The sequence below is a fragment of the Leptosomus discolor genome, chromosome 8 (genome assembly GCF_034619465.1).
Source record: "Leptosomus discolor isolate bLepDis1 chromosome 8, bLepDis1.hap2, whole genome shotgun sequence".
Lineage (NCBI taxonomy): Eukaryota > Metazoa > Chordata > Aves > Leptosomiformes > Leptosomidae > Leptosomus > Leptosomus discolor.
In genome coordinates this window covers 28,116,859-28,142,908 of record NC_141398.1, presented here as the reverse complement: position 1 = coordinate 28,142,908, position 26,050 = coordinate 28,116,859, and the positions used below count along the sequence as shown (strand labels likewise).

At 40.2% G+C, this 26,050-nt stretch overlaps 1 protein-coding gene across 1 annotated transcript; it reads right to left on the bottom strand.

Annotated features, from left to right (window-relative positions):
- Positions 1-372: 372 nt before the first annotated feature.
- Positions 373-26,050, bottom strand: MYLK4 (myosin light chain kinase family member 4). Its single transcript, XM_086469372.1, has 13 exons — positions 25,391-26,050; positions 14,602-14,668; positions 13,651-14,116; positions 12,775-12,809; positions 9,924-10,029; positions 8,978-9,071; positions 7,733-7,842; positions 6,464-6,605; positions 3,966-4,036; positions 3,099-3,227; positions 2,422-2,574; positions 1,996-2,068; positions 373-420 (listed from the first exon to the last, which is right to left on the bottom strand). The coding sequence occupies exons 1-13, from the start codon at positions 26,048-26,050 to the stop codon at positions 373-375; spliced, it is 2,154 nt and encodes a 717-aa protein (XP_086325498.1).

The following is a 26,050-nucleotide window of genomic DNA, read 5'->3' as shown; positions in this document are numbered from 1 at the left end:
CACAGCATGAAAACCTGAAAGCTTTCAACACTGAAAAATTATTGGGTGTAATCCTGTCCCATGAGAGCTGGTGGGAGCATAAGCATTCCCTCTAAAATGGCCAGGGTTTGCAGCACATATGGCTTCATATATATGAATTTTTTTTGCACATTGCTGTGACTTGATATAAGTGATAGGGCCAGTTTACATTTTGAATGCTTTCCAGACAACAGCAGGGATGGTGGTGGTGAATACAGTTTGGACTGTGCACTTTGGACTATGCAAGGTTTTCGGCCGCCCACTGATCCCTTCTGCAGGGGCTACAGTATTTACATCTAAAGAAACCCTTAGGACCTGAAACAAACCTTCTGTTTGGCAGCTCTTTCAGAGAGGTTATTGAGCCTGGGCTGCTTGGGACACACAGTCGCTTTTAGCCTTCTTCTAGGGGAAAAGAAAAACAACAAAAAAGATGCCATTATTGTAGCATTAATTGAAGATCAATCACATCTTACTTCTAGTTAAGGTAACGGCAGAACACTGCAACATCAGCATGTTTAGTGAAGCTATTTTGCAAAGCACAAGAAATATGAACAAAAAATACTGGGGAAGGAGCTACAAAGGATGACAATGAGTTGTAAGGTTTCTATTAGGGCAGGGTTTCCCCAGAAGAAAACTGGTGATAGGAAGTGGCACAGCAGGTAAGCAGCCTGTGCTCTTGCAGCATTTGGAAAAGACAGACTGTCCCCCAGGTTGCAGGAATTGGAGCTTCACTGGAGCCCAGCCAGGGGAGTCAAATTGTATCCTATGTAATGCTCTGAAGAGATACTTAGTCATGACAAACTCTTATTTTTACTGTGTACACACACTTACAAATCTTCTAATAATCTCATGGGCATTGCTACTCTGGCATATTATAATTAACTAAATTTCAATTAAAATTTTAATAATTTATTTTATTGTTATTATGTCCCATTTTATACTACATCTTGTTATCCTTACTCTGTATAACAGGAACATCTTGCAGGGACAGAGCTGTCAGAACACTATTCAGTCCATCCTGCCCAGAACCCACACCATCTCATTAGCAGAGCTACTACTGCTTTATTATCACCATAATCTCTTATTTTAATAAGATTATTTTGTTAATTAATAATATGGTCTCTTAATTATTAACGGCTGTGGTTCAAAAGGCACCTTGACATATACACCAGGCAATACAGCAGTCATTTTAGTTAACATATATGTGCTTTGCCTGCAAGGAAGAGAGTGAATATTGCACTTCAAATGCTGTAAAAATTCTGAAACTTGCTTAAAATTATCCCCTCATGAACTACTGAACCATAGATTAGACTCACTTAGAATCAGCCAACAGCAAGCTCATCAACACTGCTGATCTCCCAAATTCACTGCCTACTTAACAGGGGAATTTAAAATCTTGTTGATCCTCCAGCTCAGCCCAACTGAATCATTTGTGTGAACAAACAATTGATTCTTTTGTGGTGGCCACTAAGCTGGGAAGGGCAAGAAGGTGCTTAAGAACGAAGATACAAACTGGGTGAGGTTCCAAGCTCTGTTTGGAAAGGTATCCCTCAGGAAGAGGTAGGATGAAATCTAACAGCACTCATGGGGGACTTCAGGAGAGCTTGAAAGGCTTTTCAAAGCAGGAAGCAGAATCATCCCCATTTCCCACTGGAAAACTCTTTTCACATGGTAATTCAGTGCTCATTTTGTAAATAGTCTCATTTTGCTATGAAATTGAACCACTCAGCAACACACAGTCATTGATGATCTTATATTTCCTCCTAGAGGTGCAAGAACTGACCAGCAAGTGTGAGCATGCAAATTACAAAAGCTAAAAAAATGCAAGGGGAGACACATGGCTCACAGTAGCAAGAAATGCAGCCAGAAGGAAGACTCAAAAACAGTTAAGAAAAATGTCAAAGCAAATAGTGATGTGGCAACACAAAGAAGGCAACAGCAGATCTACAATGCACAAGGATATTTAAATTTAGGGACCTGGAGACTGCAGTGGAGCTTGTGGTCTGATAACCATGGGTGTTTCAAGGCAGCAGTTGCACTTATTCTCCAGCTAAAGGAAAACCAGAATGCTATTAAGTGTTTTTCCCAGAATCTTACAATTCAACAATTATCTCCTTTAGGTCATGTGTTCTACCATCATGCAATGCTGTCATTTCCAGACACTACGCCAGATGGCAGTTAATCCATGAAGTAAGTTTTGCTTCACAGCAAAAATTCATTCAGGTAGCTCCAGAGTATTTTATGCACACAATGAACAAGATCAATGAAGTGGCATTATAAAATTCTGTGTGAACATAAAAAGCTTTGCTAAGTTATGATAGTTCTGCAATGGAGCAGAGCAAGTGACACAACTGTGACATGATGGCATGGAACACACATTTCAAAGATACAAGCATTATATACCATTTTTCCTTAATGAGAAGCTTTGAGATGAAATCTTTGGCCTGATCAGAAACACCTCGAAATTCCTCATCTTCAAAATCCCAGCTACAGGACAGGATATTGTTGAGGGTCTCATTGTCATCATCACCCAAAAAAGGAGACAATCCACTGAGGCTGAAGCAAAAAGAAAGATGTTCAATCCTCCCGTCTTTTCCGCTTCCTGTCCATGATCTCCAATGTGCCATCTATGATTGTGCTGTCACTCCTGGCCTATTTTGCAACATGTTATGGCCTAAGAAAGTCTCTAGACCATTTCCATTCTGTCTTCTACTTATATGTTCAAATAATCACCTTTCTTCCATAACAAACCAAGCATTACTGTCTTTCATGGTAGGCCATATTTTCTAGACCTCTGATCACTCTTGCACATACCTACTGGGAACTTAGCAAGCAGTCTACATTATTCTGCAAGTGTGATGCTCAAACACTCATCAGAGATTCGCAGTGAAACAAAGAAGAAAAGTTCATGGTGACTGGAAAAGAGGAGAGATTACTCTGAATACGGAATTTGGAAAGAAGCCTGCATTTTCTATTTTGAGAACAGATTTTGTCAATTTTCCAATATAACAACAAATTTGGATGACTGACACAGTTCAAACTAGAAACAGCTTACAAAGCAGATACTGAATCCTACTTACAGCATATAAGCGATGACTCCTACACTCCACATGTCTGTAGGAAAGGAGACAAACTCATAATTCACAACTTCAGGAGCAAGAAATTCTGGAGTCCCAAAGTTAACTCGAAGTTTTTCCCTTGGTTTATATCTAGGAAATGAAAACATTAAGAGAGGACACCAACTACAGCTCTAATTAAAGTTGCATTGTAAGTTGTCTAGCACTTAGAGAGATTTCAGAAGCATACAGGAAATTCAGTAGGAAAACAAAAACAGACAGAGGTACAAAGTAAAAATAAATATACCCATATATAGAATGGAAAATGTTCGCAAGCTTTGTATCATACTTTAGGGAAAAACCTAACTGCTACACAAAGGAAGAAATTCAGATTTCAATGACTCCTCAGAGCAACTGTTACCATCCTTTTCGGACTTCTCCATATCATAGACATGGAATTTTTAACCACTAAATGCTTCACTTGTTATGGTACCCCATTAAATAGAAAGCGATACAGCATGGGATATATTGTAACAGCCCTTGATGGCCTCTTAGACTCTGTTTTGAAGAATCTCAGAACATTGGAGACAAGAGACCAGAAAAGATGTACCACTTGTTTTGTCCATTTTAGCTGTTCCAAGATAATTACGTGCATGCATAGTCAGAACCAGCCCTCTTTCAACCTTCTGCCTGAAAAAGGGTTTCAGAACAAATCTTTTTTCTCAGCTTCAAACACTCCTTATTAAAAGATATCCCCAGTTAAAAGAGACACATTAAATTTGTCCTAGCAGTAGGAGACCATTATGTATCAAGTATGTCACTGTAGGCATGTAATACTTTTTTTCATTGTTTCCTAATTTGTTTACAATTAGCAAGAAGACATGCACATACCTTCTTGCCAATCCAAAATCAATAATTTTTATTTGATTTGCTGCTCGGTTCACGCACAGGATATTTTCAGGCTGCCAAGAGAAACCAAAAAACACTTCAATGAGAAATAAGTATGAAAAACTAGGCTTTTAGCAAACTGTAGGGAGAAAAACAGTAAAAATACAGCAAGCATCTCATAAGCACCTTTTGCTTTCCTGCTTATTCAGATTTCTCTGCATCGGTACACCCCACCATCACTATCACACAGCTGTTGGGGTTATGTGTCCTGTCCCTTGCAAACTGCTTTTTCTTCTCCTTGGCTTTTCGATTTGACATAAGGCAGCAGTTCAGATAAACAGCTCATTAGGAGGAGAGGGACAGACCATGCAGACTTCCAAAGAGGGGTCTCAGGGTGCTGGTACTGTTATTTTACAGACCTTAATAAGCTCACAGTGATTTAAAAAAAAAAAAAAATCCCAAGCAAAAAACCCAAAACCAAAAACCCACAACACAAATTTGTTGGACTTTGGAGCTTATTTTACAGCTTTAAGTTTCTGAGTTCACAAATGTTCTGGCAGTAACTGCCTGATTGATCACCGATATATTAAGCTAGTCACATCAACTTTATTCTTTTCTCAGATATTTTAGCAAAAGGTAGGACTCGCAGGTTAAATCCCTCTGGATTTTCACAGGGTCAAATGCTGTTCTTCACTTCCCTGGCAGGAATCCATCAATGTCCTAGAATTACTCCAAATTCATACAGAAAGGACTGAGAACTGAATTTGGCCAATTGTCTTTGAAATGCAAATACCTAAAATACAGTCTCATATTCACTGCCAGTGGTTTTATAGCTACTTTGTCTTGTTGCTCATTGAGTCCTCTTTGAAACAAAACAGCCCTCAACACTTAAAACATTAGTTAACCTTTTGGCACCATTACTAATTCATTTTACACGCAGGACTTCTAAACACCATAGGACTTTTAAACACCATATGTCCATAGTTTCTGAGGTCCTGGATGACTATGGTCAGGATGATTTTCTTTCAATTTAAAGCTTTCTTCCCAAAACTAATTTATTACTGACAGCAATCTAAGAACAAGTGAAACAGAAGGGAGAAGCCATAGCTGGAAAGCATATGAAAAGAGGTCTTTGGGAAGAATCTATTGGATTGTACATGTATCTTTTTGTCAGCAGTTTACCCTCATACTAAAATTGTGCCATCTCCAAGAACATAATCAATGTGTCCCAAAGAACCATGCAAACTTCTGCTTAACAGGTTTCTAGGTAACTGGGTGTTTATAAAGAAAGAAAAAAGTGAATCTGGTCATTGATTAGCAGCTGAAGCAGATCCCAACAAGCATTTGCACATTTGCTTAACCACTGCAATATTATATATGCTAACAACATTAAAGATGTACTACATTAACTTAGTTATTACAAGCCAAAAACAGCAGCTGTAATAAAAATCTCAACAAAGAGAAAAACGTCTTGTGCACTTTTTGTTCCTTTTTGCTCTGTTGCAAAGCTCGGGGATCACTAGGAAGCTTTATGGCCAGTCATAAAACTAAAGACATCATCCCATTTTATTCCTGCACTAAACAGAGGTAAGAAACAAGTCTATTATCTGATAAAAACTTGGATTAAGGAAGAAAGAGCCAGCTCAAATGTACAGTCTAATGAAAAATACCTTTACCACAAATGTTTTCTAAGGGGTGACAGTTAACCATCAGCAGTCAACCAGAGTAAGAATGTGCAACTGGTGGATTTGTTTTTAAAAAGAAGTAAGGGGACTTTTTCTGTATATAGTTGAATAGTTCAGATAACTAAACAAGTATGCGGCAGTGAATCTGCCATCCTTCTCTGGGCTTTCAGCTGCACTAGCAGCTATTGCCTAACTCAATATAGACATACTGTATTTATTACATCAGCCACTGACTATTTTTATTTCTTTCATTCTAGCAACTATATTTTAATGTATTTTCCCTTAAGCTGGCTATCTATTGATGCCTTACAACACTGTAGTATAGTCCTCAGAAAGACGTGCAGGGTTTCCACTGATCCTGAATGACCCTTGAATTTAGTTCCACTCACTCATGCCTTGGTTTCTGCACAGTAAAAAACAGGGATAATTGCTACTCCATGGCTGATGTGTAAAACAGAGAACTTGTGCAGTTGAATTAAATAATATTTGCACAATATCTTGAGATCAAAATATCAAAATTGAAAATAGCAAGATATTTTTAGTCAGCTGCTGGCTTTCTGTAAAATCAGTCTGTGGAAAATTCAAGCGCTATGAGGCTTTATGGCATATGACCACAATTCTCATCTAATTTACTTACCCCCGTAATAATTTAACTGATCTCAATATGGTCAAAGTAAATACACATTAGTCTAAGGAAAGCAGAAAAAGGTCCTTTGTTGTTTCTGTCATGGGAATCTGCTAAGCTGTATGGCCTACCATTAAGAATGAGAATTTCCACAGCTGTCATTGCACAAAACATACATCTCAATTCTCTACCTTGAGATCCAAATGAAGAATGTACATTTGGTGCATGTACTGAATTCCCTCACAGATCTGTTTTATGAACAAGATAGTATCCATCTCTGTCAAATTGCAGTTTTCATCAATAATTCGGTCAAATAACTCTCCTCCTTCCACACTGATGAGAGAAAGACAATAAAGTGGTGATGAAGTCCAAATCCAGTCCCACACAGTTAGAGTAATACAGAATTTATGATATTGATTATTTTAATCATTCACAGTCAAATTCAGTAAGTTGGGTTTACAATATGAGCTTGTACTCTGATCTGAACTTTCTAAGAACTGAGTTCTGATGCACACTGGCCTGAACTTCTTCAAGGTCTGAGATTCCAGTCTCCCATGCCAATATTGGTAAGTACGAAAATCTTGAAATTGGAACCTTATGCTGTCTTGAGTCATCATTTTATGACAGTAAAATTAATGAAGTCACATGGAAAACCAAGTTAACATGCTGGAGAACCTACATTTAAATTCACAGTCTCCTCCCTCAGAATTTGAGGGACATGATCCAAAATTTCAATCTGAAACTATCTAAACTTAACAATTTCTCAAGACATTTCAGAACACCTCCAGCTTACCCATTCATAGCTACACAGACATTTACCTTTTGTGATATGCTAATCATGTAGACCAAATTCAGAGGGCTATCTGCAAAAGTCCAGGATAGCCTAACTCACATAGCTTTGAAACTTCCACCACACCTTTCAATCTTTCAATTACACCCTTTTTGGCTTCCTTAAGACAACATCTGTTTAACTTGACTTTAAGGCCACCATTAGCCTAAGGTGCCTATTAGCCTGATAACCCAACAGAAAAAAAAAGGTTTATCCTATTCATTCAGGCACCTAGTATAAGGAGTAGGCACAACACCTACAGCTGGCTCCCCTTCTGTGTAAGATGTTTTTTCGTTTGCCTCACAGAACTGGAGATATTCTGAGAGGTTTGTTTCTTAGCTGACACAAATTAAAATTTGAAATTAAAGATAAGATATGTAACACAGCTTTATCTTCAAATGGAGCCGTAGCTTTATAGCACCAGGAATGTAGCACATCACTAGAAAAAATGCATAAATGGCTGCAAGGGAAAACTATTCTCTTACATTCCTTTTTTTTTTTTTTTGTTCCTGAGAAGTTCTTTCCACCTGTAAGAAGCTCTATTTCTAATTTCAGAAAAAAAGTAAGAAGGAAATGGACAATTCTAGCAAAAGTGGTAAAGACAGAAAAGGAAAGAAAAGAACACACTTACTATTCCATGACTAGTACAATGTCATTTTTTGATTCAAAGGCATCATATAGTTGGATGAGATTCACATGATTCAGCTGGTTCATGACATTGATTTCATTCTTTACTTCATCCTATAAAGAGTAATGAGTATTGTTACAGAAGCCTTTTCTTTATGAGAGCTACATGAAACAGGACATCGTTTGAACCATACACCTACATTATCTTCATGCTTTCACTTGTGGCAACCAAACACATGGTTTTCCTTGGATTGCTACCACAATGGTAGATGTCAAGGCTATAGGAGCTACTAGACTGAACTCAGAGCTTAAGTGGAGGACTGCTTCAGTAATAAGCTATTTGGGGGGAAAAGGAAGGAGAGAGCCCACATGCACAAGTGGTGAGTTCACAGGGGTGCAATGCAAAGTGAGAAGCCGTGTAGTACACTTGGTTCAACCACCTGTAGGAATACAAAATCAAACTGTGTAAGAAAAGTCAAGGACAGTCCTTAAAACCTCCTTTTGAAGTCAGGGGAGAGAGACTGGTACCTCCATTCAGCCTAGCTATTTTAGACATGCAGTTTAGGATGGGCTGAATCACTGTCTGTTGGTGCCAATGTCTCTCCATTGACTATAAAGGGATTCTTGGTGATCAGCTTGGCCACAGCTATACCTTAGCAACTCCACTTAGCTGAGACAAATCCCACCCTTGAATGACAGCAGTGATACCACTGTCATACAAAGGATGCTATGCATGTGTTTCCTGTGAAAGCAAGCCCCAGATGGCCATGAGATTTGCAAAACAGGACAGAATAATTCTTCTCATCTGTATTTGTGCTGATGTCAGGAGCCCAGATCATGCCTGTTACCAGCATCCCTCACAGTGACATCAAGTCACTGCAGCAAAGGCTACAGCATGGTTGGGAGGGAATACGCTATGTCACAGGCCTGACACGTTTTTACCATTAAAAAAAACACTAATAGAATTAACAGCAGAAAGCAACAAAGGAAAGCCAAACACAAAGAGCTGAAAAAAAAGTTGAAAAAACTAAGATTAAAAAAAAAAAAGAGAGAGAAAATCCCAAAAGAGGATTTTGATTAGTTACTAGAAGTTTTGGAGGAAAAGGGAAATAGGACTAAAGCCAATGGTAATCCAGCAGGTCCTATGACTGTGACGGCTTGTGTGCCACTTGGCCATGGTCTGTTGTGTAGCTGAAGAACAATGTGGGACCTATTGTGGAACAAAAGACTAATATCACACTCTACCAACCTTCTGTTTAGGACCTTTTGCTTTTATAATTTTGGCTGCTAGCTTGAGACCTGTTGCTTTCTCTTCACATTTGTGCACTTGACCAAATCGCCCTCTAGGAAAAAAAATGAGAGAAAAAAAATCATCCATAGGTACTGGTTTCGTCCCTGAATGTAAACTAGGTTATAAACAAGAGAAATTATCCTCTCCCTACTGGGTTCCATTTCAATTGCTCTATTGCCGCTGTTTTGTTGTGTAGATTAGACTTGCTACTACTCATTTAGGCACACCAAAATCACTCACTGTTCTAGCTGAAACTATCCCACTTATGAGATTCACTATACTCACCTCATAACATGTAATGACTAATTCCAGGGAAGTCAACATACTTTTAGGATAATAACTCACTTCCGTGAACAAGCTGCCCCTCTCCTTCTCATCATTCTCCTCCAAGGGAGGGTTGTGATTTCATGATGAAACAAAGCCTTACCCAAGACCATGCTGCCATCAAAAATGACAATATCACTCTCTCCTAAACAATGTCAGCATGAGAGATCAAGTAACTACATGACCCACCAGATTAGCCTGCTGATCTATCTGAAAACATGCATGTGTTTTCAGGGATGGGACCCACTGAGAGAAAGAAGGCTGCAACATGTCTCTACGTCCTGCTGGCTGCAATGTGAGGTAAAGTATTACAGCATCCTAGGAGCCCCATCATAAAGCCTGAGGGTAGCTGGCTGACCTAGAACAATACCAAATACAAGCCAAGTCTGCTGGTGCCAAACCTTAAGCCAAAATTCATTCACACAGTAAAATCAGTCTCCTGTATTCATCCCTCTCTAAAGCACTGTTAGAGCTTAGACCTTCATGAGTTCAGCTCTAGTGAGGTATGTCACTTCCATTCATCTCCCAGGGTGTCTGGCCGTAAATTTGTGCCTTGCTTGATTGGGTTCACCTGACTTACCCTCCCAGGATTTCATTCTCGCTGACATTATAATAACTGCTGATTCCCACCCTTTTGGCTGAGACAATCCGGTGATCAAATGGTGCTGGTGGAGTAGGACTATTATCTACAAAAGACAAAACAGAGAGATAGCATATGAGTGGTCACATGCAGTGCTTGTCTATCTCATATTTCAGTCCCCAGATAAGCTCATTTAAGAACTGAATACACCTACTATAAGTTTTATAGATAGGTCTTTCAAGAAGGGTTTTATTCCAGGAGCTCTGGCTCAGAAATTAAGGTCGTGTTGGGGAGCTACACTACTAAGATAAGGACTTCTTTATTAAGTTAGCATCTTCTGCACAACCGTAGCAAGAGGCAAAGTGGAGAGCACTAGACTAAACTAACGTAGCTTCACGCCCACAATGGGTCTCAGCAATTTGGTTGGAAGGAAATCAGCTGCTTCTCTGGGCTTTTTTTTTTCCTCAGGGACTGTTAATAGGTGAGTATGTGCTGTAACTCTCCAGTGGGGTAGAAAGAAAGACTGAGCTCTCCTCTAGGCCCAGCTAAAAGAGGCTATTTCCCTGCTTTTGGTGTTCATAGTGAAGAATCCCTTTCTCTACTGATTGATACAAGTTGCCATTCTCCACAGTGTGGTCACTACCTTTAAAGATCACATTCAGGTAGCACGTGAAGGAATTTCACCATGGCAGGCAGCACCTGGGATTTCCAGTATGTCTCAGCACCCAGTGTGGTAAGACACATGGTAACTGTAATGTGCTTCTCTGAAGAATTTCTGTCCTTAAAAAAAAGATGGCAGATAAAATGTAAAGAGGAGCACAGAGAAGAGATGGGTTCCCAACATCACACTGCAGCATCTATGGAGTTTCGGCACAAATGCAGGTCTCTGGAATTGTTGACCGGACCTCCACATGCTGGACCATTCTGCCATCCTGATGTCAAAATCCCTGCTGGAGACCAGCCCTGCATGCCTAATTTCTCTTTGGATTTTTTGCAGGGTGTTGCGACTTCAATTTCATACCCATGTTGTTTTTCATTTGATTGATATTCCCAAGAGTGACCTTTGGCTGACCAAGGTGACAAATACTTCTTCAACTGGTTGGGAGGGCTAGAGCCCCAGCATTTCAACATGAGGTCTCTGGTTTGGAATGCCGGCTCCCTTTTGTGTGAGGCTTGTTGAGCAATTTTAAAACTGTTCATTACTCCAGTGAAAATGATTAAAAACACAAACAAAAAAAACCCATGACAGCATGTAGCTGGCAGGAACACCTTGGTCATTAACATAGCAGTAGATTGTCCTTATTCACAGTGAATGTCCATTTTTCCAGGACACCAGCTGTGTACCTAGATTTTTTTTGACAGTATTAATAACTTAGATGGTGATGAAGTCAGTTCATGGTCAAGGAATTGTGAAAAGCTGCGGCTTCTGGAAGTTTGCCACCTACTTGGGATTCTGCAGAGTTTGAATTGCACGACCTTAAGCATGGGCCTTTGAGTTTACGGAGACCCACAAAAAGCCAAGAAAACCTCCACCCTGAAGGCAGAATTTGACTCTAACAACACAAACTCCAAGGGCCCCAGCACGTAAGTGACAGAAGAAAATGTTTTTCTGAAAGCTCAGCTCCCAAACATTACCAAACTTTGTGCAAGAAAGTGTCCTTTTAAAGGGGCCAGAGTGCCTCTTTAAAACTATACCTAAGTTTTAGTCTTCAAGATTTTCCCAGTAACAGACTCTCTATTTTTCTTTTCCTACACACAAGAGGGGATTTCTCCCTATTCAAGAAAGACCTCCCACTACAGATCAAAGATGCTTCAAGAGAGACACTTTATCCTTAATGTCAACCCTAACAATCTGCAAGAGCTCAGGACAGGTTACTGAGTTTAAAGTTTCAGTACACTATCTCCTGTTTCCTGCTAAAAGAGCATAACAGAAACATTTCATAAACATTTCCCTTTCCCGCTCTCCCCCCATTCCTAAAGCAAAAAAATTAATTCTGAGTCCTATGCATGCACACGCACACACATACATCTTCAAACCCCTCAGGCCATCTTCTCATGTGCCATCATTTCACATACAGGGACAGGCATTGAAATCTCAAGCTGGAGTTCCAATGTTAGAAATCTCTGCTTCATCCCAATGGTGCCTGTTCACCATTTATCTGACTGTTCAACAGCATCATTCAGGCTTCCACACAAAAATCTGTATTTCTTTATTTTATAGGCTGCAGTCGTTCTCACTTCAGGTTGCAATGGTACAAATATGAGCAAGCTGGTTTTGCAGGCTACATCCAAAGCATTGCAGATTCTGTGTTAACACACATTCTCAGCACTTCCACAGGTCAATCAATTTTGCCACACATGATATAATTTCTCCCACCACTCTACACTTAGGAGTTTCAGCTCTTAAAACAAGAGGGAAGAAGGATAGTATTAGTGGAGTAGTTGTGGCAGAAGCAAATTAGTTGCGACTAATTTCTGCCAGAACAGAAGCCTCTAAGATGGAAGCAAACAGAACCGTGTTATTTCCCATCAGCTTAGGATGTGGCCCAGGAACAACTGCTTCCTGTCAGAGCTACCATGCACACCTTTTCCCCTACTAATTACAATCATGAAATCATTCTCTTCTACAGACGTCTTTCTCTGATTGTCGCCGTAATACCAGTGGAATCAAATGTTTTGCCTTCAGGAATACTTCCTGTAAGAGCTTTTTTTTTAGTTTTACATATGCCATTGGCAATTTCTACATCTAGCCTGCTCTTTTTGTGGTCATCTTTGATTAGGCCTTCATCATTCACTCGACGCTTACTGCTACCACTGTGCTCAAATTGGCAGGTCTGCTCAGTGACTGAACTATAATTTCGTGTACCTTTTTCGCAGCCTTTACACCTGCAAGGACAAAACATGGCATTAGAGCAGGGTACACTTAAAGCAGAGGAAATCCAGAAACATAGGTGAAAAGTGCCTACACATATATTGCATTCAAATAACATTAGGTTATTTTGCTTCATGGTGTAAAATAAACTGTTTCAATATTCACTTTGAGAAATAAAAATTACCTCTAAGTTAATCATGACAGCAAAATGTTTCCCCATTACTTTAATCCTTGCCCAAGTTCTAAATTTAACATCTGTTTATCAATCTCACCTTTAAAGCAATGGGAGAGCACTGGGATTTCATTCTGTTCATGTAGGTTCCTGAGAGCTTAAACTGCTTTATCCCTGAAGGGCTATATATCAATGCAGCAAAGAAAGAATTACAGTAAACTAATTTACCAGTTTAATTTCCTGGGCAAAGTTTCACAGTTTTATGTTATTGCTTAAGTTACTACATTTTGCAGTAACTTAGTTCCCAGCTGGTACATGGCCTAATCTAACCTTACTTTGCTTATAGGTTATACGATGCTGCAGTAAATAAACATAACAATGGGAGAATTCTCTTCAGAGATGAAGAACAGCCTAATTCCCACAATCCCAACCTATTTCCCAAACAAACAACCAACGCATACTGCTAGTACTGTGTATGGCAGATTGTTTGTGTGTCCTTTTTAAGGGTATAATTTTGGCTTAGAGCTCAGATCAGAGAGAGAGAAACTCATTTACACTTTTGTATTGGGCTGAATTTTCACCAATATTTATATTAACCAGCCACCTTGACTTGAAACTTGAACTACACATTTTTCTAAAGCAAGAGTCTCTTAAGAATGTGCAGCCTGAGCTTCAGACCTTACCTTCCCTCTGGTGCCTCTTGATCATGGCTTTGTCCTGCCTCATCTTCATTTTGGGAAGGAGCTGGTGGTTCCTCAACATCTTTTTCACTCTTACCAGCATTTCCCTTTCTTTTATTCTCCCTCTCCACTGGTCTTTCACCTCCAGACACCTGACATTCCTCCTTCCTCTCCCCGTCTGCTGGGGACTCACTCGCTATCTCCTGCCCTGTTATCCTTTGACAACCATCATCAACAGCATCTTCTTGTTGTCGCTTTTCCGTAGTGAAGGATTTCTGAACAGAGCTTCTCCGGTATTTGTAACAGCTTTCAAAAGCCAAACTTTCTCCTTTCTCCTCTGGCCCTTCAGTATGAAATTCGGGAGGATCAATTTGAAGCAGAACAGAACTTTCCTTCTCGGCATTTTCCTTGTTGAGCTTATCAACTTCTTCTTCCTCAGAGCAGGACAAGATTTTCTGGATGGCCCCCTCTGTAAGTAAACAGATTACCAAGGAATATGTCGGTAATTCTCTGATAGTCAGTAACAATATTAAAGTAGGGTTGCACAGTTAGTGTAACTTTTGTTGCATTTTGAACTAGGCACTTGCTTTCCTCTCCCACCTTCAAGGTCACTGTAAATGTCTCCTAAGCAAGCACAGATTACTTCTTTAGAACACGGATATCATGGGTCACAAACCCTTCCTTTCAGACACAACACTGGAAAACGTTTTTCTCACTCAAATTTATTGTCAGCCGAGTCAAGGTTAATGAACTCCTCATGCAAAGCACTTTTTTGAGCAGTTTGCCACCATGTGCACAGCCATGTGAAAAGTAGGTTGACACTGCTTAAGCAATTCTCACTCGTGCTGCCTGTAACCCAACTAATTTCACTGGAGCTGCTCAGAAGAGGAATGGCTATTTCTGTGTAGTTGTACCCTTAGGAATTAGTAACTGATCAGAAAAAACTATTCTTACCTGTTGAATCTGGTGGCTTCTTCTCTTTTGTTCCTGTCTCATTCAAATGTGATTTTTCTTTGATGACCTGTGGAGAAGGCAATTGATGTATCAGTCACTGTATACAGTGTTCATGCTGTATTCTTCCTCACAAAATTGCAGGCTGATTTTTTGGTCAAATCCAAGTACTCTGTGTTCTAAGTCATGCTTTTCCTATAAATGATGGTCCTTATTTTAATCACTACCAAGCTGATCAGATTGGTACCAGTGTAAAGCAAAAGAAATTATCTCAGTTGTAATCAATATCCATGTTGGCATAAACACAGCCCAGAAAAGATCAGGATTGAGCCTCAGGCAGTAAAAGAAAAAAAACATCCAGAAACGAGCTGTTGCCCTGCACTAGCTTTTGCTGTTAAAAACTAGGTTAGTTAAACCAAAGCTGGGAATATTTAGTATTCTAGTAAAATGTTCAGTAACAGTCTTACTGACAGATTTCAAAAAGGTTTTTGCTGTTAATCAACATCTGGTAACGGCATTTTTAATGATCCAATAATTTATTACAGGATGACCAAAACAGTTACCAGGAATCGGAATGTATAAACCATAATGACAACTTTGTAGATTTCTCTTACCTACATTTTACAATGTTACAGTGACATCTAGAGGTACTTTATACCAAGCCAGCTCCTCATAAAAACTGCTATTACTGTTACTTTTATGGCTATTTACTAATATTGCTGTGCCATTTGCTCAGTGTGTTTTTTCATCAGCCACTCCTAGACTTTACTAGGACGGTGACCACAGTAAGCCATGGTGCCTGCTGTTGCTCAGCACTCCTTTTCCAGCTGCCTTCTTCCTCTCACAGTACTATGAATCTGGCACTATCATTATTAGTAATAGTAACAGATCCACAGAGTGTAAAAAATGCAGATATCTCCAAATATTTTCCAGAGAGACTACTTTTGGTCTTGAAGCAGTGTCACACAAAATATACAGGGCCAGACACTTAATTTTGAGTGTCTTAATCCCGCAATCAGTCCCCGGTTTACTCATATTGTACTCTGGGTATGAATCAGTCCTATTATTAAACATTTGTTCTGGTAAGCCCTCTGCAAAGGGACAAAGAAACGGTAATATGAGCATAAGAACTGAGACTGACAGTTATTTGGGATGCAGTTGATTGCAGGAAGTTGCAAGCCACAAAATGAAAAAGGCCCAAATAAAACTAGGTAAGTACCCTTGAAATATAAATTGGAGCCTTGTTCTCTTAGAACTTAAATATAAATGTCATGATTCTAGATGGATCACAGGCAATCAACCAATGCTCATTCTGGGTTTTTTTAATGGTGAAAAGCACTAAAAGAAGTAGGGAAAAGCCTCAGACTTACTCATTCTGCAAGGTGACCGCAATTAGTAATGCACTTGGATTCCTGTAAGTATGTCAACCTCACCGTACCTCTGAGGACATCAGCTCTAATCAAATACAGTCAGCTGAGCAAATATCCAGAGAAACAGCCTCCAAGCTCTTTGATGCATGGGGCCAGATTTCACTTCTGCATTCAGAATTAATTGCAGGCACACAGTGCTTCCTACCAAATATTGCTTTAGTTTGCAGGTGTGAAATACAGAAGCCAGCTTTTGAAAATCCATCTAGTGGAAGGAATGCTGGACGATGCCTAATATCTGAAAGTGCCAGGGCATTACTACAGTGTTTATTCAAGCATATTTCTGATCTCTTACATTTTAATAGCAGACGAGGAGCTCATACTAATTTAAATTAGAAAAAAAAAAATAATACAAATGAATTATTTACTAGTATCCTTCAGAATCAATAAATGTCACTATTTGCACTAAATAGTGCAGTAGAATAAGAAATACAAATATAAGGACTAGATATTGGACTATTGGTAGACACACGAGTAGTCTACACATAAGCTTCCCAGTTTTCTCCATTATTTGTTACTTGTAGCAACATATGACTTCAACTTGTCAAATCTTGACCTGACAATAAAGACATGAACTTTCGCTCACTATTTCTTCTCTGTGAAGGGTGGAGTTGTGCCAGGTTCTCTGGAGCTGACAGAAGTCAATGCGTCCCTCCCAGGTACAAAGACCTCCTTGTAGTTTGGCAGGGGCATGAGCCCCTGTGACATCCGACCCCAGGCAGCTGGGCCAGCCGCTCTGAGAGGTCGTGAGCACCCAAGATCATCACGCTCTTCTGCAAATCTCATCCAAAAGGTGTGGTGGTTTGTTGATGACATCCATCCCACCTAACTAGTCTTCATAACACTCCTCTTCATAACTGTCTGTTAGCAGTGCTTTCTTAAAGGTCTTTTTAACTCAATCCTTAATGGGATTTTATTTATTTATGTATTATTATTCCTGAACTTTGGTCACATGTGACTTTTTCCAGTCTGTAATTTTTAAAATTATAGGAATCAATATTTCTTAGTCAAAATTATGCCTCCACCTTATTCTTTCAGCTTGCTTTAATGACTTGAATATGCACAATGAGGTTAATAGCACTACAATCATTTTCCCTACTCATACAAGCCAAAAGCTTTCAATTAAGTTTTCATTTTAATTCCATAAAAGGTTAAATATGAAAGGTTGCATTGTGACCCTGAAAAATATACCAAATCAAAAAGGTGTCTGTACCTACAAGTTGGTATTGTATCTTCAAAAATACATTTTCCAGACTTAAACATATTCTTTCATACAGAGTATTGCTAGACCCTAAGTCACAGAGACAGAATAAAAGCCCACATGATGATAACAGAACAATGCGAGACACTCCAGAGGCTGAAACTTCAGTATAGACCAATGGAAAATAAAAACTTTCAGAAATTAGTTAAATTGACTTTAGAAACCTGCAGAAATTGACTTTAGAAACCTGCAGAAATTAAGCAATAAGCAATTATATATATAAGTATAATATATTTTAACAGAAGTTTCAAATGCAGCACAAAATTAACGTTTTCTTTATAGACATCTGACTCCTTTTTAATGAGCTGCACTTAGTTAAATTCCTTCTTTATACTGTAGCAGTCCTATGCTTGGAATGTTTTCCTAGCTAACTTTCAATTTTTTTTTATTCACCTAATAAAACTCTTTGATTTTTTTTTCCTACTGCAAAAATTTTTGTAATGAAGGGCCTCACAGAGCAGCCCCAACCTTTTAGTTAGTAGAGGGGCTTTATCACCCCATCACATTCCATTTGATGCCAAGACATTATTCTCAACTTCAATCAGACGATACCAAGACACAAAACTTCGCATATGCCTAAATCACATTTCTTACTCAGTGTCTCTTTCTCACGTTCTTAAGATACTTTGCAGAGCTTTATTATGGCAAGATATCCTGGTTTTGTGTAAGATCCGATCACCATCTGTTTATCAACGTGATTAAGTTACTTGAATGTTGCAATGAATTAATTTCACTAACAGCCAGTAATCAGCCATGGGCTTTGTCACCTGAGCACAGTACCGGCGATGCTCCCAGTATCTCCACACAGGTACACAGGAGAATGCATCACATACGTCAGAGACCTTGGGGCAACAGCATGCATGGTGATGCCTCCTGAGCTGTCCCCCAAAACTGGAATCCATCCCCTCCTTCCCTTTTGTGTTCCTCTTCAATACACACCCTTTTTTTCTGCCCAGCAATGTAAAATATTCAGTGAATGTATTTCTGACACAAACTTATAAATGATACAAAATGTACATATGGGAATTCTGCTTTTACATTTGCTTCTGTGTCATTATTTTTTGCTACACTACACAAATTGCCAGCACCTTCAGCCAAAGATTTTGACTCTTCCATGATCTTTATAGAGCTCCTTGAACTAGATAAAGAAATCTTCTGTATAAACCAAACCCAAGTCACAAGTGTCTTTTAATCACACAAAAAAATAACCTCTAAGCCATGAGAATCATGATTCCCCCAATAGGAAACACAAGAGAATTTCTAAGTGGCCTGCTGCCTTGAAAATACATTGGCAATGAGTTAACAACCTCTGCATGAAGACACGTACTAAATACTGAAAAATCCCTTGGAATAACACCATCCTAGGTGGGAAGCTGAAGATCGGTGGAACCAAAGCCTTGTCCATTCCCCACTTCAGTTTGCTGACTTCCCATCCACTGCACTGGAGAAGCACTGGCTGTCCTGTTCAGATGGATGCTTCCTCCCTCCAGGCTGTTCTTCTCAAAACAAGGAATGTTACAGTAGAAAAGGCTTTCATGCAACCAGGCACCTGACAGAGCCCATGGCCTCGAGCGTGCCATCTGCTATGGTGGAGACACAGCATCTTGCACTAACAGTAACAGGTTGCTTTCAAACATCTTTATTGTTACTTTGAGGTCTAGTCACCGTCATTTAACAGAGTCAGCGTCAAGCATAAGAAGAGCTTTGGAGACAGATTTTTTAACTCCAATTGATTGGTAGAATTTTAATGTCTCTGGAACACATGGAGGCCTGTAATAATGACCAACAAAACTGAGGCTACCCATCCAACTCCTAAGAACAGAGTGTTCAGCATCACCTGGCTTTGACACATGTCCTTTCACTTCATCTGGGAAATCAGATCAACCTGTTACTATCACTTTTGGGTTTCTCACCTGAACAAATCAGGGGCAATGTCAGGCAAGCACAACCACTGGAGACTCTGGCTGCTGGTCTTACCAAGGTATTGGACAGCCTCACATTCTGCCCCTTCTCTATGCAGCTTAATGTCCTGGCACGTGTGAAGACTGACAGGGTCCCATGTGCTTCAGAGGTGCACGTGTGCCTCATACGCCATAATCCCAACATTTTCTAGGTGCTACTCTCCACATTTTCCCCATTACCATTAAATGGCTCATCCTCTAAAGTGGGCTCCACTATTGTTACAGTGTGAGAAAGGAGGAAAAAAATCCAGCTTGTAAGCCAAATCAGTGGCAGATCTTTTTAACTGTGGGCATAAACCACCCATCTGTCAAACTACTCAGGCAATTTTTTGGTACAGTATCAATTAAGTAGCCTCATTGTTAAGAGAGTATTTTGCTACTTTACTAACTTATCTGAGCTAAGCATGCAATGATACGAATGGCAAATATCTTCAGGCTTCTTGAACTGCCCTTCCTAAGCTGCTTTTGGGAAATCACACTGTTGGGAGATTTCCAAAGGGTTACAAACTTCAGAAATCATCTCCTACGGCTTTGATGACTCACTTTGAATTGGACTCCAGAAATGTAGGTTTCCTAATAACGCACTTCATTCAACAAGAAGGGGGTTTGGGTGGAGGGGAAAGACCTGGGATCTCTTTATTTCCCCTTTATAGACAACCCTCCTCCTGTGGCACATCATGCAGGCAGCACCCAGCGAATGGAATGTGGTGGGATGCCTTCCAGGCTCTGCTGGGGCTGCTGCCCAGCCAGCCATCACTGCTCCTCCTAACTGGTTCACGTGTGCACAAAACACAGGGTGCTGTCAGGATGGCACCAGATAAATTGCGTTCCAGAGCAGCTACCCTTGTCACCAAAACTCAGCGGGGTAGAGACCCTGCGTTTAGTTGCAATGGCATTCTTCTACCAGAGGTGGCGTTCAAGCACGGTACCGAGCCCCCACCTGAAAACTGGCTAAATGGCTAGGACATCTGATGACAAAAGCCGGATTTTAGATGACTGCAGTGGGCAAAGACCTCTTGCCTGAGCAAATCCCTCTTACCACTGTCTCACCCCTTCAAGGAACCTTCTGCTTTTACAGGACGGCTCTCTGTCTTGCCTTGCTCTCCTGCAGTTACTATTTACCTCTTCACTTCACGATAAGGTTTCCCTAGTTTTGTAAAGGAATTGTAATGGATTCCTAAAATGGTCTCTGTAACACACAGGCATTAACGCCCATAACCCTTCTGAGGTGGCATGCAGGTATTTAGAAATCAGCTGTGCCTGCTTTGATTCCACATGTTCCTCAGAGTTGTAGAGAGAGCAAAACCACAACTACAGTGCTTAGGGCAGGATCCTATCCAGGGAACACTGTAGAGCAGACAGCAAGTTCTAAGGCTAAATGAAAGCAAAATTAAACAGCATTCTGAACTGTGAGGGCATGAAAAACCTCCTATGGCTGTCAGTGAGGGAGAGAACGGGGCAAAACAAGATGAAAATGTCATCTGGAGAAAACATAGCAGTTTTATAGACAGAGGGAAATTATAACTGTAATATATTATAGCTCACTCAAAAAGTGGAATACCTCTACCAAGACCATATTTAGGTAAAGACATCAGTCCTGAGGGGAAGAACAGCATTCCCAAGGATAACAGCAGCCGAAGGCACTGACTGGCTGCATTCCCCAAGCAGAGGACAACCCATCTGCTGTGATTCTGCAGAAAGCCTCCACCCTCAAAACCACCAAGGATGGCAGAAACTCTTGCAGACAGATGAAAAAGAAGAAAATTAAACAATTCCTGCCTATTTGGCAGGAATATGAAAAATACACAGAACATGGCCAATCTGCAGAGAATTTAAATAATCCATAAGGGACCCATTAGTATTTGTAGGCAAAATGAGGGACTCAGAAGAACAGTTATAGACTGAGGCTGAATGGATCTTAAAAAACACGTGGCAAACAGCAGTTTCATTGCAAACTCCTACTAAAGCAGCCAGTGAGTTGCAATTGCAGTGTGATACCTGCAGTGGGTTCAAACAGAAAACACAGCTCCCACTGCTGGGATGTTTTTAGGGTGTGAAACAGCCTCCAACTGCTTATAGTTATTAGTCCTACAGCAAAGTCTGTAGAAATGGCAGGAGATCAAAATTACAGCAACCTGCAGGCAACTGCAGAAAGTTCAACATCACTTTACGATGGCAACGAAAGCGACTTTCTGACTCTCCAGATGAGTATTTGCAGGTTAATAGTATAGAATCTCTAAACTATTTAATTTGCAGGAAATAAGTGAAGTATTATTTTACCCCCCTTTCTTTATAAGTGGAAGAAATAGGACTGAAAATGGAGTTACAGAGTCATTTGCAACAGGATTACCACAGACTACTTAAAAAGGTGAATTTGAGGAAAACCTCAAGACTTTTAAAGACCCTTACTGTAGAACTGCTGATTTCCCTGGGTGGTAGTAGTGAGAAAATAACTTAAAATGACAAGAAATACATGCTACTCCTCTCAGCCATGTGGTGATAGGGTCACACTGCACTCGGTGGAAAACGGCTGGGAGACATTTGGCAGCACTGACAAAGCATGAAGTGTCTGCAGGCTACACAATATTATAACTTCAACCCAAATCAGAAATAAACTAACCTCCTGTACGAGGCAGTGGAATTATTTCAAGACGGCTGTAAAAGGCAGGAAAGCAGAAATCTTGCTTCAGAGGAGAGCAATCCCTATATTTCGCAAGAGCACAAAAAGTCCCTGTGGAGTCTGTGATCTGGAAACTGTTCCAGCTGCTGCTGAAGCCAGAAGAGAGATTACACACCCCAGCTGTTTATCACGCCTTCTTTACCTCTCTACCATTCCCTCTCTTCCTTTTCCACTGCTCTCTACTTAATCCAGTTCAGAAAAATGAGTTAGGAAAAATTAAAAAACAATCCCACAATTAAGAAACCAAAGCACAGCACCTCTCTAGAGAGGGAACGATGGGAAGGCAGGTGATTAAGCAGCAAGTAAACACAATCCACTGCCTTATCCAGATGTATCCATGGCCACCTACTGCACCACCTCCTAGTAATTAAGAATGATTGGATTATTTCGCAGAACCAGGCTGGGGACAGCCAAGTATCTGTCACACAGCTCAGCTGTTAGAACTAAGAGGTGGCATTTGCTCATAGCCGGAGCAGGGTGGATTACAAATAGGCACATCATCCAAAACATCTGATCATCTCCAGCAGTGCACAGAAGTGGGTACTGTCCTTCCGAATTAACTGCAGTGAATGGATCACCTTGCTCACAGCCTTAAGACAACAGAATAGGACTGTGTATTGGAAATAGGAAAGTGATTGAAGGGTTCCTCAGTGTTGCCGTACGGAGCCCACCTAGGATAAAAGAGATGTTGGTTTTACTGCCTGGTGGCCTGCACTTCTGCAGGGTCAGCATTGTTCAACATAGTTGTCAGGTGGGGACTAGAGACAGTGATAAGGATTGTGTTAACAGAAGCAAGGATTGATTTCTGCATAATCAGGTAGGTTTGTTCATTGCTATGCCACCAGGTATCAGTGGCATATTTCAGGTGTAAAACTCTGGAAGGATAAGATCCCTTATTTCTCTATTCCTTTGCTTTTCTTTTTGCTTTTGTCATAACCATTTAAAACCTTATTCGTAAATCCAGTTTGAATATGTGACAGGCAGAGGCACAAGCAACAAAATTCAGTGTCTCATGGACTAGTCTTAGCTCACTAACTTGCTCAGAGATGCTGTTCCTACCCCCTCACACAGAGGAGAGTCTGTTTGGCCTGAACACTAGTAAATACTGGCTGCTACTAAGCTGACAGCCAAGCTCAGCAGTCTCTGCTGAAGGATATCATACCATGTTCCATTATTCTTAATGCAGCGCTGAATTCAAGTCTGTTTTTACTTAAACCCAAGATGACTAAGTGTTTACTAACTCCAGCTGTGGTTCACAAGATAGCTTGATAATTTTACAATGGTCCTTTACTAGTAAATCAAATGCACAGGGAGGAAGGTAATGACAAGCTAACATATGTATGCTATCTCATAAAACAAACAAAATATTAACAACATAATAATATCACCAGCATGATTCCAGACATGCTCGTGACACCTTTCCTAAGCCCGCACGCTAGACAAGCTCCCACCAAGTCCATTCAACATTGCTGAGAGTCTGCCTAAACAAAAATGAATCAGTGAGGGGATTATAAATGGAGCTGCTATTGGAAAAAGACAGAGCCTCTGTTCGCCCTTCTCCTCTTTGGGTCACCGTCAGCGGGCTGCCTCTGTTTCCATCATGTCCACGCCCCCTACCCTCCAATTCCAGGTCCTTCACAGCTCTGAACTCTCCACTGGGCACTTGCGTCTTGGCCACCCTGGCTCCCCTCTGGCCTGCAGGGAGCATAATCTCCTCCTCTGACCTGCCTCTTCCACTATATCCACCAGCTCCCACAAACTCACCAGCAAAGCCTGCACGGTCCCCTCCTTTCTCTTACCTTGCATTTCTAGCACAGAGGGCCTCACATCTACTTGGGCCTCCAGAAGCTCCCAGTTCATTAACATGTCATTATAAATAAAAACTCATTCAGTTTATATTTATAAATAGTTTAGATGAATATGTAATTTAACTGAGATAGGTAAAGCTCCACCACAGCCTGCAGTGATCACAGCATTACAGAGATGACCTGTGGGTCTCATTACAATTGGGCTTTTACAACAGATGTTTTCAGGGATATTTTGGAAAGTAAAAGAAGCCTTAAACTCAGATGCTCAAAATAGGTAATCTTTTCTCATCGAAGTAATGGTACAAAACAAGAAAACTTCTCTTTTGTTGAAATTCCTTTATTGAAACCAGTCCAACCTGATGTTCAAGAAGGGCCTGTAAAAAACAATTCTGTTGTTGATCTCCTTTGGCAGGGCAGCAACTTTTCCCTTCAGTTAATGAAGCTCTGGAAACAAGACTGCACATTTTATATCCTTACATAGTGGCAGATCATCCAGGTCAGCTGTCAGAGCTTTACAAGATGCTCCTCTCCTGCTACTCAGCACTGACCGCTATTTTTATAGGTTCCTACGGTGGCTCAAATGCTTCTTGTCTACCTGAGATGTGGCGCTGCCTAAGAGTAACCACCAAATTGAAAAGCACCTGGTTTGCTGACCAGTCTCAGTAATATTGGGTGCTTCTTTTCTCAAGGAATGCATTTCCAATAATACCTTCACTTAATGTTTTTCCTGCTCAAAAACTTTAGGAAAAGAACCTCAAGAATTACGCCTTAAACAAATTAAAGAGTAAAGCCTGTATGTGACATTTTTGGAAGGAAAAAAGAAGTAAAGCAAAGGAGAAAAAAGGAAAAGAAAGTGAACCTTTTTGCTTTACTGTAGGTTAATTAAATATCAACACACTTCGTCAGAAGAAACTCCTTAATTTTCTAATGCTACCGGGCTTCTTTATCAAACAAAGAATAGTCAAACTACCTTACAAGAGCCTATTATAGTCAATGGAGCCTTTCAAGAGATTTTTGTGGTCTTTTAATCTGACCTGTAAAGAACACGATGAAATTCCCATTATGGTGACACAGGGAATTTTTTCCCCTGAGGAAGTTTACACAAGCCGCAGCTCCAGTTACAGTAACCCTACCTCAGATCCCAGTTTAGAAGTACCCCCCCTCCCAAACAATGTCAGCAGAAATACCAGATCGGAACAGCACACTTAAGATGTTCTTTCAAATAAAGGACATACATATGTACATGCCCTAACCCAAGAAGGATTTTTACCAGTTTCACTAAGCTCTAGTCCCTGCTGCATATAACATGACTGCTGCAACTTGATTCCCCCAAAGAAGATCATACTAAAATGTACGGCCAGGACCCAAGCCTCCTTAAGTCTGTGTCAATCTTTGCCACCTATGTCAGTGACCCCTAGTTATGTTTTACAACTGTAAAGAAATAATTAGAAAAAAATGAAGTTATTTATCACTCAGTAGATTTTCTATATCTTTTCCATTGAAACTTGCTCAGTTTGTTCTAATACTTCCCATTTTTAGAGCCTATTTGTTGTTCTCTCTTAAAAGTTAATGAAACAAAAAAGCCAAGCACACAGCAGAGCATATCCGCAGCTTGCAATGATTTCTGACAAGATGAAACACAAACCTGGGCTCACCTTTTCACTCTTCTTCCTGAGCAGGGCATCAGCTGCTGTCTCCGAGAAAATTTGCATCCTAAAAAGATGTCCAGCTCCTTTTGTATAATCACCTGCCTTGCAAAGTTTACGTTTTTGAACATGGTGTTTTACACTTGAATTATGAATTACTAATGTTTTAACCTTCTCAACCAGAGGCCCTACAAGCTTCTGTAGTCCAGAAACACTGTGTTCCAGTCTATCTAGTCTTTTAACCTGCCGCTCTGCGTTCCTGTTTATATCAGAAAGAGATTTTTCCATTTTAAGGCAAAGCCTCTTCATTTCATTACTTCTCAGATTTTTGTTTGTTTCCATTCTTGATCCAGGTTCAGATGTTTCTGCCTTTACAATCTCAATGTCTTTTTCAATGCAATCTATTTCTTGGGAAACACTGTTAAGCTTCTTAAGGACATTGTCTTGCAGAGTCAACAGCTTATCTATTTTCTGTTCAAGGGAGGCAAACTTCATATCCATGATGTTAAAACTTGCAGGTGTGCTGACATCGCTGCTTGCCACATGAAGAACTTGGGGGACTTCCATTCTATTATCAGACCCTTGGTTTTGCAAAGCGTTTGGATCAAATATTTTGGCCAAGTTGCTGACCATAGATGTAGAAGAGCTCTGCCTGCTGGATGTGGTCAT

Coding starts and splice junctions, on each gene's coding strand:
- MYLK4 (XM_086469372.1), bottom strand. CDS start 26,050: ATGACCACATCCAGCAGGCAGAGCTCTTCTACATCTATGGTCAGCAAC. Junction 7,843..8,977: donor CAAAAGGTCCTAAACAGAAG/GTTGGTAGAGTG, acceptor TACTCTTTATAG/GATGAAGTAAAGAATGAAAT. Junction 2,069..2,421: donor CTTCTCATTAAGGAAAAATG/GTATATAATGCT, acceptor GTTTTCCTTTAG/CTGGAGAATAAGTGCAACTG.